The sequence below is a fragment of the Solea senegalensis genome, linkage group LG12 (genome assembly GCF_019176455.1).
Source record: "Solea senegalensis isolate Sse05_10M linkage group LG12, IFAPA_SoseM_1, whole genome shotgun sequence".
Classification (NCBI taxonomy): Eukaryota; Metazoa; Chordata; class Actinopteri; order Pleuronectiformes; family Soleidae; genus Solea; species Solea senegalensis.
In genome coordinates this window covers 1,205,985-1,221,723 of record NC_058032.1, presented here as the reverse complement: position 1 = coordinate 1,221,723, position 15,739 = coordinate 1,205,985, and the positions used below count along the sequence as shown (strand labels likewise).

The 15,739-nt window shown below is 42.0% G+C and overlaps 1 protein-coding gene across 3 annotated transcripts; it reads right to left on the bottom strand.

The window, feature by feature from the left end:
- Nucleotides 1-410: 410 nt before the first annotated feature.
- On the bottom strand, nucleotides 411-14,424 carry tlx2 (T cell leukemia homeobox 2). 3 transcript variants are annotated; one of them, XM_044039758.1, is made up of 4 exons: nucleotides 13,212-14,424; nucleotides 6,921-7,136; nucleotides 5,943-6,180; nucleotides 411-1,390 (listed from the first exon to the last, which is right to left on the bottom strand). In XM_044039758.1, the coding sequence occupies exons 1-4, from the start codon at nucleotides 13,744-13,746 to the stop codon at nucleotides 1,174-1,176; spliced, it is 1,206 nt and encodes a 401-aa protein (XP_043895693.1). In that variant the 5' UTR covers nucleotides 13,747-14,424; the 3' UTR covers nucleotides 411-1,173. The 3 variants fall into 3 exon arrangements, with proteins under 3 accessions (XP_043895693.1, XP_043895695.1, XP_043895694.1); XM_044039760.1 differs by lacking the exon at nucleotides 6,921-7,136 and having other exon boundaries at nucleotides 411-818; nucleotides 1,210-1,390; XM_044039759.1 differs by lacking the exon at nucleotides 6,921-7,136.
- Nucleotides 14,425-15,739: the final 1,315 nt, after the last annotated feature.

Sequence of the window (15,739 nt, the reverse complement as noted above, 5' to 3'; positions counted from 1 at the left end):
CTTGTATTTTCTCCAGTTCCCTCATTCTAATTTGAGTTGGCATCCATTTCCAAACCTTTATTTACCCAGAGAGGGCTTTTGCTGAGCACAACTGCTGTTTTTCGGCAACACCTCACTTCACTCCCACACACGGGAGCTGTAGTCATCAGTTTTTATGTGTAAAAAAAAAAGAAAAAAGTATTGCACTGTCCTCCTCATACACTTTGATGGTATCTCACCTTTGGGTGGTTTGAAATTTTCATGTGTAATCAGAGCTCCAAGTCCCACGAGGCGCACTACCTCGCTAAAAATCATAAAGTATTATTGCATGGTTTTCATAATGGTGACAAACAACGGCCGAGTGTGTGTGTGTGTGTGTGTGAGAGAAACGCGACAAGACAAAGAGGCAAGAAAAACGAGAGAGGTTTGTTTATCTTTTCAAAAAGTCACAATATCATTTAATATAAAACACCTTTAAATTGAACATAATGATGAATCTTTGATCAGCAGTTCCACCGATCCTTGACCACTTTAACACCGCGGTCGGGGAGGAGGAGGAGGAGGAGCTCGACCTTGATAGTGGCTGACTTCAATGGTTCGTCCCAATGCACACAGAAAAGTTTTGAAACATGCATTTACTACATTGTACAAAGTCAAAAGCGAAAAACGGGAGGTCTCTTTATTTTGCCATTCGTGGCAGAAAGTCTCTGCCGCCTCGTGAGGGGAAGCAAAAGAGGAGGAGGGGGGGGGCAGTCTTGGTAGTTGGGCATGTGCACAGGTGTCCATTTGTTTCCTGGCACTTGGGGGATAAAGTGCCCTCGTCTGTTTTAGACCGTCAGCTGAAGGGAAAGCGGAAACGTGGTGTGAGGCAGGAAAATGACTCAACATACTTCAACACACTTTAATTGTGACAAAGCGCAGCGTCAGTGCGGCTCGTGTGCAGGCCTCGGCAGTAACAGATAGCTGTTTCCCTCTACACATGCTGTTGCTGGTAACGATCAATGAGCGAGGAAGCACAGTGTCCCTTCAAATATCTTTTTTCCCCCAAAGCAAGCATCACTTTCCTGTATCTATTCAACAATCCCATAAATGCAGCTGCATTTCTTTTCTGTCCATTCATACTGATGTCACTGTGATACACACACACAGTTCATCACTCTTCTTATACCCACACTGACACACACACAGACACATTCAGACTACAGATGCCACAGAGATGACGGAGGTCACCTTATTGTCTTCTGCCCAGGGCTGCAGGTTCTGCAGGGCGTAGAGTGAGGAGTTGTGCAGGCAGAGCGGGTCCGGCTGCATCGGCTGGCTCAACGTCTTCTGGAACGCTTCCTGCTGAAGCTGCAGCATCAGCCTGTTGGCCTGTTGCCGCTCGGCCTCTCGCTCCTCTGCAGTCTGTCTCCTGGGTGGAAGGAGGGACGGGGAAGAGAAAAGAAGGAGAGAGGAGCAGAGGAAGATTTAAGACCTATATGGTGTTTACTTTTATTGGGGGCATGCACACGAGCAATAATGCCCCTCCTCGCAAACACACACACACACACAGCAGCGCGGTTTGTGCCACGTCCTCAGTGAGAAGAGCAGCAGACGCGCTTTAGTCATGGTCAGGACTTTGGTTTGATTTATTTGACATAGAAATATACACAAGATGTCGAGGATGAATAAACAAGTTATAAAATAACTGGTGAACGTGAATCTGTTTAAATCCAGGTTAAGAACATGACTTTGCTCATGCTCATCTGGTTATCACTGAATCTTCTGCACTTTACATTCTTTTCTAAAGAGAAATCGTAAGTTATTGTTTGCTGTTAAATTATCGTTGGTCTATGCCTCACATCCTCAGTCTCCCATTTTCCCTTTCACCCCAACCTGTCCAGGCACATTGCCACACATTTGAGTCTGGTTCTGTCAGATTAGTTTTTTCCCTCCACTGATGCCTTGTGCATGTTTTTTGCCACCATTTAGTGGCACCATGTTTTTACCACAGACAAACCGACCCAAGCGTTTCATGCATTTTGAATCTGACACAAACAAATAAGAACGACATTCTTTCTGGTCTGAAGCCACCTTACTTTACTGACACACTTGGAGCAGACGAGTCTCACCAATAGAACAAATAAATATTTGAATAAACGAGACAGAGAGTCTATTTCTGTCAAACACACAGGGCGGAGGCAGAGAGCTCAGTTCAAACAAAGAGATTATTTAAACAGAGCAAAGTCTCACTCTGGGTCAGGTAATAATTCCAAAAACAGGGTCAGACGAGAGCGAGCCCGGCACAGGGACCAAGACGGGTCAAAGAAAACATGACGCGGCTGTGGAAATCCGAACGGGAACCGCGAGATGCAGGACGAGGAAACAAACAAGACAAAGAGCGGAGGGCATATTTAAAGGAGCATGAGGTGATTCACACCAGGTGCAGACAATCAGGGAATCAACGAGACCAGACAAGACAGATGAAGTGCAGACAGGAAGTCACCAAAATAAAAGCAGGAGTAACTGACGCAGACTTAACACGACAGCAGAGGTCAGTTTTGTCTGCCGGTGCTGTTCCACACATGATACACAGCAGGTCAGTGGTTCTCAAACCTTTTTATACCAAGAAACACCTGAGATAATACTGAGCTGTTGTTCACAGCAGGCAGATTTATTCCCAATCATCCTCCTCTTCTGCACATATGCTTCACACACTAGTATAGTGAGATTAGATAAGAGATAAGATGGCCATAATATACCCTGGTTTTACCACCAGAGGAAGCTCACGTACCACAGTTTGTATATTAAGAACGGAACAATTTGAACAGTAAAGTCAAATACTGCATAAGTAAAGAAATAACATCAAATCTGTTCCATGTCAACTGAGCACCTGTGCCCCCCCCCACACACACACACACACACACACACCGTTGCCCCAGCTTCAGGCGACACGACAGCTGATCAGGATGAGTGACAGGTGCTGGGGAGGGAACGTGACTAACGCCGGGGGAGGAGGAACAGAACACTTCCTGCCTCGAGGTGAAACCCTACATCTGTTTTGTTTTGGTTGTTTCCGCTCAGCTCTCGCAGCACATGTGAACACTAACATTACATCTCGCACTGATGAGTGTGTGTGTGTGTGTGTGTGTGTGTGTGTTGTTCCTGAAACACAATGGAAGAGTTAATGTGTTTGTGTGGGGGGAACAATCCAGACGGAGGCACTGGGGTTTAATTTAGACTCAGCTGGATTATAACTTATAAACGAGACGATTATATATTAAAATAACACCGTGCTCCCATTAAATCGGATGAAAAGCTGCTTTTCTCTCATATAGTAATTGGTGCATTTTCCTCCACGCAGTCTATATCAACATCACTGAATGAGACACATTAAAGAATTACGACCTGCTAATAAAATAAACCATAATAAGCAAAAAATGCAAACGACAGGATTGAATGGGAGGCAAACACACCTTCTGAAACAACTCTTTCATGCACACCAACCTCCATCCATTAGCCACACATTATTGTTAACAGCATTATCATAATGTGGTTTGCTGCCTGTTGATTCGATCATCCTCTTGTTACTAGTGCAGTCGTCACGCAAAGACATCCCTCACGCTCGTCCTATCGGCTGCACGCCACAGGGAACGCCATAAATCTCATAAATATAAAAAAAAAAGAAGAACGAGGAGAAATCGAGTCAAATCCCTTGTTACTCACAACGCTTCGGTGGTTCAGTTTATTTTAAGCTGCTTCTGTTTCATTTGCCGCAGAGCGTGACTGATGCTTTATTTCTCACTTAAATTCTCCTTATTTTTACTTTTTAAAGAAACCGTCGAAGCAAATCACTTGTTTATTTAGGGACAAACAGCCCCCGATAAACCAAAGTAACCTAAAGCACAGTTCAGGTTAAAGTGGTTTGTGTGTGTGTGTGTGCATTAAATTCAAAACTAATTATAAAAAGCTTTAGGATCATTTAAACATTAAAAGCCCTTTAGGTAATTCAGCCGCTTGTAATGTGCCTTTGAAACATGCGTCCTGCCCCTTTAACGAAGGGCAGGGCATCATAATTTGATTTCCTACTCATTTACTTGCAAATGGCTATAAACAACAGTTAGAGTTAAGCAGTGTGTGTGTGTGTGTGTGTGTGTGTGTGTGTGTGTTGGCAGTCAATTCCTCCTGTGAGTGTTTCACTATTGCTTTGGACAGCAGTTTCCTAAAAGGCCTTTCAGGAGCTCGCGAGCGATTGTGCTTGGTCAAGCGAACTGGCCTCGACTGGAAGCTCAGCTAAGCAAAATAGGTGTTGTGTTGTAAGACGCCTTGGATGTTGGGGATGTGGGGGGAGGGGGTGGATTTTACTTTAGTTTAAAGCTACGGTAAGTTGGTAATCTGTTTCTCTGAATTGCTCTTTTGTCTCTCTCGTCGTCGTGTCCTTTACGGCCGTTAATAAAGAGGAGAGAAAGCCGTCGCAATACGATAATAAAGATGACAAATCTTTTCTCTCTTTCTTTGCTTTGCTTTGCTTTGGCTGCATGGAATGTTTGGATGCACCAGCGTTAACCTACGTGCCAAAGTGCCTACCCTGCACATGCTCGCGCAGGGCGTGACACAACAACAGCTTCACCACTGAAGCAGAGACGACGGCCTGTCGTTGGAGAGTAAGTCGTGGTAGAAAAGGTGCAGAAGAACCGTCCAGTTTGTGGGGCAGCTTTCCCAGACTCACCAACCCTCATTCTCTCCACATCTACATCCGTGCCTGCTCAGGTCTTCTAGGGTCCAGGTGACCTAAGCCTCAGAATGTCCACCTGACCTTTGATTCTTTTGCTTATTTTAACCATAAAAGGGCCAGAAAATGTGCTTTGGAGTATTTTTTCAGAACATGTAATACCTGGCAGTTATTTACAATTTACTGCCTGTTAAAAGATTGTATTAACAGTTTAAAGTCAAGAAAAACAAGTTATTTAGATAAAAACACTGTGGCTGTATAATTCTGATAATTTGATAAAAATTGGATGCTCGCTGCTCCGTTTGTCCACCGCTCTGTGTGCGGCTTCCTGCATCGGTGTCATGTAATTACCGTAATGACGTCACGGTTCATCGTGGTGCACATTCTCAGCTTTCAGAAACCATCAGCGTTTTTCCGATAGGACAAACCGTCACGTAACTACGGTAACTCAAAGAGCGCTTGCCTAAAAGTGTCGCCCGGCGATACACTCGGTGTTAAAGGGTTAACAATAGCACTGAATGATTTTGAATCTGTGCAGACTGTATAAACCTGAGGTGTCAAACTCACGGCCCGCGGGCCTCATGCGGGAGGCTAGGCTACCCCTGGTATGTCGTAGCACAACAGTTGGCAGCGCGCTCTTGTTTTGGTCAAAAGAGTCAAGGAAGAAGACGCTAACCGTGGAACGTCACTGGTACCTGCACAGTACCTGCACAACTCAGCTGTTGAACCATGGGAATGTGCGAGCATGCAGACATGAGACGCGGCTCTCCACAGATGTGTTTGATACGGTCATTTACAAGGTTTATTTTGGCAGACATTTTGAATGCTAAGCATACATTCCATTCCAGAACTTCCCCCAAGAGCACGTGACGTACAGACTATCTGGACTGACTGGATTGAAAAGTTAGGTTCAAACAGTTGGTGTGCTTGGGCTTGTCTGCGAAGACAGTGGTGGAAGTCGCAGACCGTAGTGGACATCTGCTCAAACACAAGTTTATCATTGATTAAAACAGCTAACATTGTGTTGTTTAGAGACATTAATCCTTGCTGTACCTGACATTACCATCTTGACGGACATTTTGCGTTGTGAAGTTGGATCTTATGATAAAACCATAAACAACATAAACCAACAAACAAGAGTGCAATCTGCACTCTCACCAGTAGATGTCACTGTTTCTTACACACCGGTATTGTAAGACACCAAAACCAGAACCGGAACTGAACTGAAAGTCAAAGATTCTAAGAATCTTACCGCCATTTTGTCCTTCTGTTCTGGAACCAGGTCTTGACTTGTGCGTCCGTCATCTTCAGGGCTTTGGCCAGAGTGGCGCGCTCGGCCGACGCCAGGTACTTCTGCCGGTGGAAGCGTTTCTCCAGCTCGCAGATCTGGACGCGGCTGAAGGAGGTGCGAGGCTTTTTCCTCTTGGGCGGCGTCCGGTTCTGGTACGGGTGGCCGATGCGACGGGTCACAGAGAAGGGCGACAGGGCGGCTGAAGGGATTTATTGGAGTTAAGTTGAGCAGTCAGTGTAAGTATTAGCAATTAAGATGAATGTCCAGAAGCATTTTGGGGTTATTTCCACTTCGAAACTGTCATAGTCTTTCAAATTAAAATGTTTTCTCTTGAGCTTTTGAACAATTATTTTACTTTCTGTCCTAATTCTGAAGAAAAAAACTCCACATTGTTTTGTTTGGGGAGTCTAAGAAAAGGCCCAGAGGCTGAAAACTGAAGGAGGTAATAAATAATTCCTACTGCAATTTCCTCGCAAGATTTTAAAAACCGTTTGCAGCAAATGAATGTGTCCAAGATCCTGTACGTTTAGAGTGTACCGCTGAATACTTTTACAGTAAACAACTGTTAGTAGTCGCTGTGCTTTTGCAGCATGAAAAACTGCGTTTTATTGTTGTTTTTCCTGCGTTTTCCTGCATAAATACTGTGTTTAAATTAATTCACCTATTGTGCATTACCACAGTTAGCGTCTGGGAAGTGATAATGATGTAATTCAATGCTGTGTAATCCTGGAAATAATGTGCACTGCAAGTCGCAGGTTTCAGGTGTGTGTGTGTGTGTGTGTGGTAGTAATATAAGTCAGGATGGATCATTTCAAAAAAGAAAAATCATAACGTTTAATCAAAAACAGAGCAGACACAGGAGGATGCACAAAATCATGTGTGACACAAATGGGTGAGTTTGGAGGGGGAGGGGGGGCAGTGGGAGGTCGGGTGACTCACCTGGGCAAGCCCCCTTTGGGAAAGGATAGTCTGCTAGAAGGCCATGGCCATTGTCTCGCAGGTGAGCGAGCTCGGGGTAATAGCATTTGGCTAATGTCTCCACAGTGCTCCAGACAGGGACTCTGCCGATGTCTCCCTTGGGGAGAGGACAGAGGGACCCGGCGGCCCCCGGTGCCCCCGTGGCCTCTCCGGCTCGGCTCTCCTCTGCCTGCTCCCCTAAAGGAAAGGGACACACAGTCAGGTCCCACATCTGGAGCACGGCAGCAGCAGCAGCAGCATCAGCAGCAGCAGCATCAGCAGCAGCAGCTGCAGCCGCCGCCGCCGCCGCTCAGGCACCGACGCACAACAGCTAATCACATGAACGAGGCCTGAATGATGAACACAGGCTACTTTAATGTTATTTTCTGCCTCTTAACTTAAGCTTTTCTAGTCGTTCTGATAGAGAAAAAAAGTGAAATTGTATTGTAAACAACAAGAGTTATTCATGATGAAGCTCAAAATATGATTGTTGTGCATTTCTATCATGTTTTACACAAAGCTGGTAGTGTGTAGTATTTCAAAGTTATCTTTCTTGGACACTTGATGTTTACGTTTTCTGATGCTTTTTTGTGTTTATCTGTTTAGTCCTGATGTTTTTTGTTGTTTCCTTAAACACATTTCCTGTTTTTTTTCCTTTATCAGATGTTTTTTCTGTCATATATCATATTTCTGGAATGAAATAAAACATTTTTTGATGTCACACACACACACACACACACACCAAACATTAAAACATTACTTGCATGTACATGTTCTGCTGCTCGGTCAAAAACATAGATCCATATACTGTGTGGAGTTTCTTTGCTGCCTGATGACTCACTTTCACATATCACTGTATCTGGGTATTAATAACAACTTATCCTCTGCATCATAAAATATCTATGAATCCTGTCTATTTTGTCAGCCCGGGGTAAACAGAAGATCAATAAATGTAACGAGATCGTTTTTGGCCATAGATCCACTCCCAGGCCACATTCTCATTTTGAAGAGGAATGGAAATGAACGACAATCTCTCTCTCTCTCTGTGTGTGTGTGTGTGTGTGCATGTGTGTGTGCGCGTGTGTGTGCGTGTGTGTGTGCGTGTCATTCCACCCCAGCATGCTGTTGTGTCGGCTGTCTTACAGGGTGTTGATTTGTTTTTGTTTTGTCAGAAAAGCTCACCAGGAGCTAAAATGAATATGAAAACATCTGCATACAGGTGTCAGCCCCGAGGGCCTGTGACTGCTGCTGCTGCTGTTTGAGCAACCTAAAAAAGAATAATTAGCTTATACACACACACACAGACACACAGAGACACAGACATTGACAATTTGGATGGGAAAATGAACATGAAGCGATTATATGCTCAGTCAGTTTGTCCGTTTCCAGGGAGCTGCTGGTGAATATGCAGCAGCAGCAGCAGCAGCAGCAGCAGCAGCAGCAGAGAGAAGATAAACAGTGGGACACAACATAAAGTTTATGTTTTCTGATCTGAAACAGACGTAAGTGTTCATAACAACAAGCACCTGAACATACATTCTCTATTCTGCTCATTATTATTTATAAATGTAATAACAAAGCTTTCATAGTAAGCTTTTTTATGTTCATTTGACATATTTGTCTTAAATCGCCTGATTATGGGCAATTACATTAACAAATTCATAATTTCTTTACAAATTAACTATTTGATTAGACTTTGATTAAGGGTTTCTTGTGTAAATCTAAAAGACCTTAGCGATTACTCTTACTGTCATTTAACTAAATCTGTCGTTTCCTTCCTCGCTCTAAACGAATGCATGTGCAGCTTCAATGTGGTTTCACGCAGAGAGCGAGCTCACCGGTCTGCTCCTGCCCCTGCCCCTGCCCCTGCTCCTGCCCCTGCCCCTGCCCCTGCTCCCAGCAGCAGCAGGTCAGTTCTAGATGAATAATAATACTGCATTACATGGCTATTTCGGCAGGCCATCTGCAGGCTAATGGACCAGAGCACACGCATGTGAGCACGTTCAGAACCAGCAGGACCATGCAGCCATGCAGCTGCACACACACACACACACACACACACACACACGCACACACACACACACTTCGACTGTGCTTTGTGCAAAAACACTGATCAATAGAAAGTGATGCAGCGATGGTGTGTATGTGTCACGTTTAATTTTGTGAGTGTGAGACTGTGCTGGAATCAGATCACATTTATCCACTGCTATTATTACATTATTACACTATAAACACACGTATATGTAGAATATATAGAACATATGGATCAAAACCAGTGTCCAAATTCAAACACAGTCCCTGCTTCAGTCTGAACAATGAATCTTTACAAATTTGAAACAACCTAAATTCTCAAATATCAAAGACTGCAGCTAAAATCTTTGTCTTTTTAATTGTTCTATTATTCATCTTAATGTAAATTGATGTTGCTACTGATCACATCTTTACATTTTCATCCTTGTATTAGAAAGAAGAAGAGTTCATTTTGACATAGTATAATATATTCATATAATTCATATGAAATCATGTCTGTGTCTTTCACTGTAACATATAAACTAGATTCTTTGCTGTGTAATTTGCATATAAAACGAGTCCACTGAACAACTACATCAGGGCTTGTATAATTAATCTCAAACTAATTGAAATCATAATAAGGCCAATTGTAATATATACAGTTTAAAAGACACTGGAGTTAAAAAAAAGTGTGTTTTCATGAAATTCAGCACAAAATCTCACACTTCAAACGACAAAAATATGCTCTGATTGTTAAAAAAAGACAAGTCTTTACAGTTCTGTTATATTTTTCTTCATGAAAATGCCAACGTGGTTTATTTGAGCATGTTACATGTATGTTACATATTCATATCAAATAAGGGTGACGGTATTACCATCACTTTTTTAAACATACGGTTCTTAATTTGATATAAAGACAAGAAACTGTCGTTAAAGGTCGACAAAGGTTAAATATTCCAGTCTTCAGGGTCCAAATCCAGTGGATTTTTACATTAAATCTGAGCATAATTATACATGTTTGTTTCTTCATGACTAATAGTTAACCTAAGCAGCCTGGAAAACAGTTGAACTGCTAATGGAGCAGAAAATGTGAAAATTTAATTCAGGCAGGAGAAGATGAAGAAGATGATGAGAAATAATCCCAAAAAATTCTGTCTCATTTGTTGGAAAAATAAGGAGGAAAAAAGGAGCCGTGATGCTAAATGTGCTGCTGTTGTAATACAATTTAGCATAAGCATATCAAAAAAATAAAATGCCACCGTGGAGAATATGTTTCCCATAATAAAACCACTTATACTTAATAACACTTCTCTGTGACAGCGCCTCCCTTCCCCTCTGCGGATATTACCTTTGTAGCAATCTAATAAATATATCCGTGAAGGATTCTAAAGGGGATATTGAAATATAACATGAACATATATTGCTATTTATTACACTATACGGAACAAAAAAAGAAAAGAATGAAACAGACGCTGTTCTCTGTCACAGCGAGAAGAGAAAGCACGCGCGTGGAGACGTGGTGGACACGAGGAGACCAAGGCTCCAACACGGAAATTAAATAACAATAACAATAATAATAATAATAAAATCACATTTTCTCTGCTGCTGCTGCTGCCATTAAAGCTCACACTGTGATTTATACTGAGCAGAAAAAAAGAAAAGCGGCTTTAATTAGGTTTTTTATTGCTACTGAGTGGCACGTGCTCCATAATGACCGTTATTATCATTATTATTATTATTATTATTATTATTATTATCATTATTATTATTATTATTATTATTATTATTATTACATTGAGATATTTAAAGTCACCAATTGCTCTATTTTCTGCTGGAAATATAAGGAGTGGGTTTTTGTCATTAGCAGATTTGTTCACGTTTTAATTTAAATTTATTATTTTCTTGCAAACATGAGAAAATACTTTTTTAATTTCTTTCGGATATTATTTTGCTTTTATTTATTTTCGCTCTCTTTTTTGCATTTATTCAATATTTTTGCTTCACCAACTTCATTTTTTTTTTTTTATTTGGACTACTGAACACATTAGTAATACGATTAAAAAAAGAAACAAAATGTTAAAAAGCGAAATAAAACAGGAATAATAAAACATAGTATAAACAATAGTTTTAAAATATTATCAATATGTTTAAATAGTCCCAGGATAGCATGAAAAAGTGCAGTGACGCCGGATTACTGCACATATTTATTGTAATTCACAGTTTTATACTGATATACAGACACGTATACACTGCTACAATCACTGCCGAGCTACAACAATAATAATATGTTATAATATAAAATGTAAGTAATAATGAAATCTAAATAAATCGAGCTGTGCGTAAAATCCAGAGGAGACTCTCTGGTCACGCAGAGCGCTCTATTTTTAGACGCGGATTAATTGATGCCTTAATAAAACCGGGTCTTAATCCACTGCGTGGGTCTGATATAAACTCCCCGTGATTTACAGCGTCACTTCAGGCGCATTGTGGCGCGTGTCAGAGTGAAAAATGAGGCGAAATCTGCAGGTTTTCATTTACACAAACAGGTGGAGGAGAGAAAGAAAGAGTGTGGGGGGAAACCGTCGTGGGTGTGAGCGAGGAGGTGGATTCTTTTGGCAACGTGTTGATGCTTTTTTGTTGTTGTTGTTTTTGTTTTTGTGATCAGGTTTCAGGTTGGAAGGCGAGGAAGAAAAAGAAGGAGGAGAAGAAGAAAGATTTAGAAGAGAAGAGAGAGGATTTGATTTACGGCCTTTTAGAGAAAACTCGGGCTAATTCTGGACCGTGTGTGTGTGTGTGTGTGTGTGTGTGTGCTGATCCTGCGCAGATCAATACAGTGGGAGAAAAGATATAAGCTGCGAAATAATTACAGCGACACAAAGCTGAGAGAGAAATTAAACGAGAGGCCCTCGGTGACTATGAGTAAAATTGATAAGGCTATTTACACTGTATCTTTTTGCAGTTTGACATATCGTCCCCCAGTATTTAATAATTAATCGGCAGAAAGAACGGAATGGTGAATATTTAATGGCGAGGAGGAGGAGGAGGAGGAGGTGTTCTTCATTTTCATCTTCAAAACGATGAGGTCATGAGAAAAAAAAAGAACACTCAGTGCAGCCTCCACCCCCTCCTCCTCATTCTAAAGATGAAAATAAATAAATAAAATATAATATGACATAAAAACAAAGAATAAAGTCGTGTTACCATAGCAGCAGCTTCAAAAATGTGAACATGTACCCTTTAAGTAACATTATTACTATTTATGCTCATTTTCTCCTTGTTATTCTTCTTATTTTTCAGTTCAATAATTTAAATCTTTATATGTATGTCTATATATATATATAGATATACATATATATTAAAACACATAAGTGTTTAGTGTTAAAGCTGCAAAGCTTGAAGGGCATATAAATAAATAAATAAATAATAAATGATTTAAAATGTACAGGCTGAAACCACAAGAGAAACAAATCAACTGATATTTAACATATTATCTATTATAACGAATTATATTTTGTTTATTGGTGAATTCATGTTCTGTGTTTCTATTTATTTTTTCATTTACAGTAGTAAATGGCTCTTAAATCAAATTCGATTGAATTTAAAAAAGGCAAAAGAAGCTGCTGTCACATTATTATATTTAATGTATGGTGCATTTGCAGTTTTATTGTATGTGTTTTGTACATAAAGTGTAATATCCTCGTTTTATATTTGGATAATAGTGTATGGATGTAACAATAATAATAGGCTGTTTTCTGGACTTGTATCTGTGTTGCTGTATTTAAGAGTGTTGTTTTCTGTTTTTAAACAACAAGAATAAAAAATATATAATAATGAAAAAAAATCATTCATTCATTCTCACGAAAAAAAACAAAAAACTGGGGAACGTTGTTATCCGTCATCCGCTGTAAATGGAGAGTGATGGTCCAATACTGATTCATCAGCGTGTCCATGTCAATTTCTGCTCTCGTTTATCAGGCTGCCCCTTCCAGCATAATACAACTGACTCTCTCTCTCTCTCCCTCTGTGTGTGTGTGTGTGTGTACATTCACAGATTCGTTATAGATTATAATCCAAAAGTAAAATGAAATCACCAGAGCCTGTTAGGCCCTGACAGTTCAGAGATGATCATAAATCACATGTGGAAAAACACACAGTAACATCACTGTTATTATTGTTTCAATTTAAAAAACAACACACACACACACACACACACGCGCGCGCGCGCGCACAAACGCTGGGAAGTTAGGATTAGTTGTCATTTACCTGTTAATCTGTCCTTGGCGAACCTCCTACTGCTCTCCATCCACGGGAAGGTGAAGTTGGCCGCGTTGCCCATCCCCATCCCGGGCACCGAGGGGATGCCGTGTCCGATGCCAGGCGGATGCGCGGAAGGGGGCGGATGCGGCGCAGCTGCGGCGGCGGACGGCGGCGGCGGAGGCGGCATGGGTCTGTGCGCCGGCACTCGGATCACGCCGCCGGCACCGCCGCCGCCGCCGCCCGAGTTCACGTTAACGTTCATGTTCATGTTCATGCTGACGTTCATGTTCATGTTGACGTTGTAAGAGCCCGCGAGACCCGCCGCCGCCGCCGCCATGGAGCAGGCCGGGTTGTAGACGCTGTTGTAGCCGTTGCTGTAGACGTTGGAGGCCAGCGCGTAATCCGGGTCGCCGGTCCGGTTGGGCAGCATGCAGCCGCTGGACTGATCCGAGCTGTTCAGGATCTGGTCGATGCCGAAGCTGATGGGTTCATGCTGCTGCTGGTGCGTCTGGTTCACCTCCTCGATCCCGGTGTGCTCCATACTTGTATCTTATGCTTTTTTTTAACAGTTATCAGTGTATGTTTTTGTCATCTGGTAAAAAAATGAATTAAAAAATAAAAATCACGCCTCGGTGTTTGAAATGTTTCTGCAACACTGGCTTGATTTTTTGTTTTGGGCCTTTTCTGCTCCCAGGAAACCAGTCACGCGCCCAGCGCTCTCCAAAACCTTGCCATTATTTGTGTCCAGCGTCTGTGGCATCGGCTGAGTCCTAAATTAAATGCTTATCCGTGGGACTGAGGAAGAGCGTATCCATGTTTCACAGCGCGTGCTTCCCTCACGAGGAAGAAACCTAACAAACAAAAATGATGTTGGATCCTCAGTACTTACACACACAAATCCGTGATTTCTTTTTTTTTGGAGAGGAGGGGACGCAGTGACGCGCTTTTGTTTCTTTCAGCCGAAGACGATCCACACACACATACACACACACACTCACTCACTCACACATACACTCACTCACACACACACGCGGAGTGAGAAGACCAAGCTCCGTCGCATTGAAAATAAAAACCGGACACAAACAAACACCAAAAAAAAACCAAAACCCAGACCAGGAGAAGCGGCAGCGCAGCGCGGAGCTCGCGGGCTGCACGGTAATTGGAGGCGGAGAGTGAGTGAGTGAATGAGTGAGTGAATGGACGAGCGCGTTTCAGCAGGTGAGACGAGCCTCTGCGTAAAAGCTGCCATTCGGTCATCCAGCCAAACCTCCATCCCCTCCCCTCTCTCTCTCTCTCTCTCCCTCTCTCTCTTCTTAAAGAAACAGCAGCTTTTTCTATCGTTTTCTTTTTTATAAATGATTTTTTTTGAATGTTGAAAAAGGAGTTTTCGTGCTTTTTCAATGGAGCTGAGACTTTGATCAAAGCCACACACACACACACACACAGACATCATTGTTCATAACTGATTTATATATCACTGATTTACATAGTTTGTCACTGCATTTTAATTAATTCAGTGTTATGATGTATATTACACTATTGTTGTACTGTGATGTTTCACTGTGATGTTTCACTGTGATGTTCCACTTTGAAGTTCTATTGTAATGTTCTTCTGTGATCTTCGGTGATGTTCCTCTGTGATGTTCCTTAGTGATGTTCCACTGTAATTTTCTGTTCCTCTGTGATGTTCCTCTATGATGTTCCACTGTGATGTTTCTCTGTGAGGTTCCTCTGTGATGTTCCACTGTAATATTCCTTTCCTCTGTGATGTTCCACTGATGTTCCACTATGATGTTCCTCTGTGATGTTCCTCTGTGATGTTCCTCTGTAATATTATTTTCCTCTGTGATGTTCCTCTTTAATATTATTTTCCTCTGTGATGTTCCATTGATGTTCCTCTGTGATGTTCCACTGATGTTCCAATATGATGTTCCTCTGTGATGTTCCTCTGTGATGTTCCTTTAATATTATTTTCCTCTGTGATGTTCCATTGATGTTCCTCTGTGATGTTTCTCTGTGATGTTCCTCTGTGATGTTTCTCTGTGATGTTCCTCTGTGATGTTTCTCTGTGATGTTCCTCTGTGAGGTTCCTCTGTGATGTTCCACTGATGTTCCTCTGTGATGTTCCACTGATGTTCCACTATGATGTTCCTCTGTGATGTTCCTCTGTGATGTTCCTCTTTAATATTATTTTCCTCTGTGATGTTCCATTGATGTTCCTCTGTGATGTTCCAGTGTCCAGAGTCTCTGGGGAACCTTCTGTTTGATAACATTTGCTGTGGGAGTGTTCTAACACTATAAGACGGCTCTTGAACATGATTTGCTGCAGAACTTGACAGCAGGTGAAGTAAACATGTCGTCCTTTGGTGCCTGTGTGTGTGTGTGTGCGTTTGAGAGATAGTTGTGCGTGTTTCGTTTTTTCTCAGTGGGCTTGTGGAGTTGTTTTTTTCTCAAAGAGCCTCTGGAGTTTCCCTGCAGATTCACAGGCAGCACCACTGTGTGCAGCAGCAGATGAATGAATGAATGATGTGGAT

Coding starts and splice junctions, on each gene's coding strand:
- tlx2 (XM_044039758.1), bottom strand. CDS start 13,746: ATGGAGCACACCGGGATCGAGGAGGTGAACCAGACGCACCAGCAGCAG. Junction 7,137..13,211: donor CGCCAAGGACAGATTAACAG/GTAAATGACAAC, acceptor CCTTTCCTTTAG/GGGAGCAGGCAGAGGAGAGC. Junction 1,391..5,942: donor AACAGAAGGACAAAATGGCG/GTAAGATTCTTA, acceptor CCTTCCACCCAG/GAGACAGACTGCAGAGGAGC.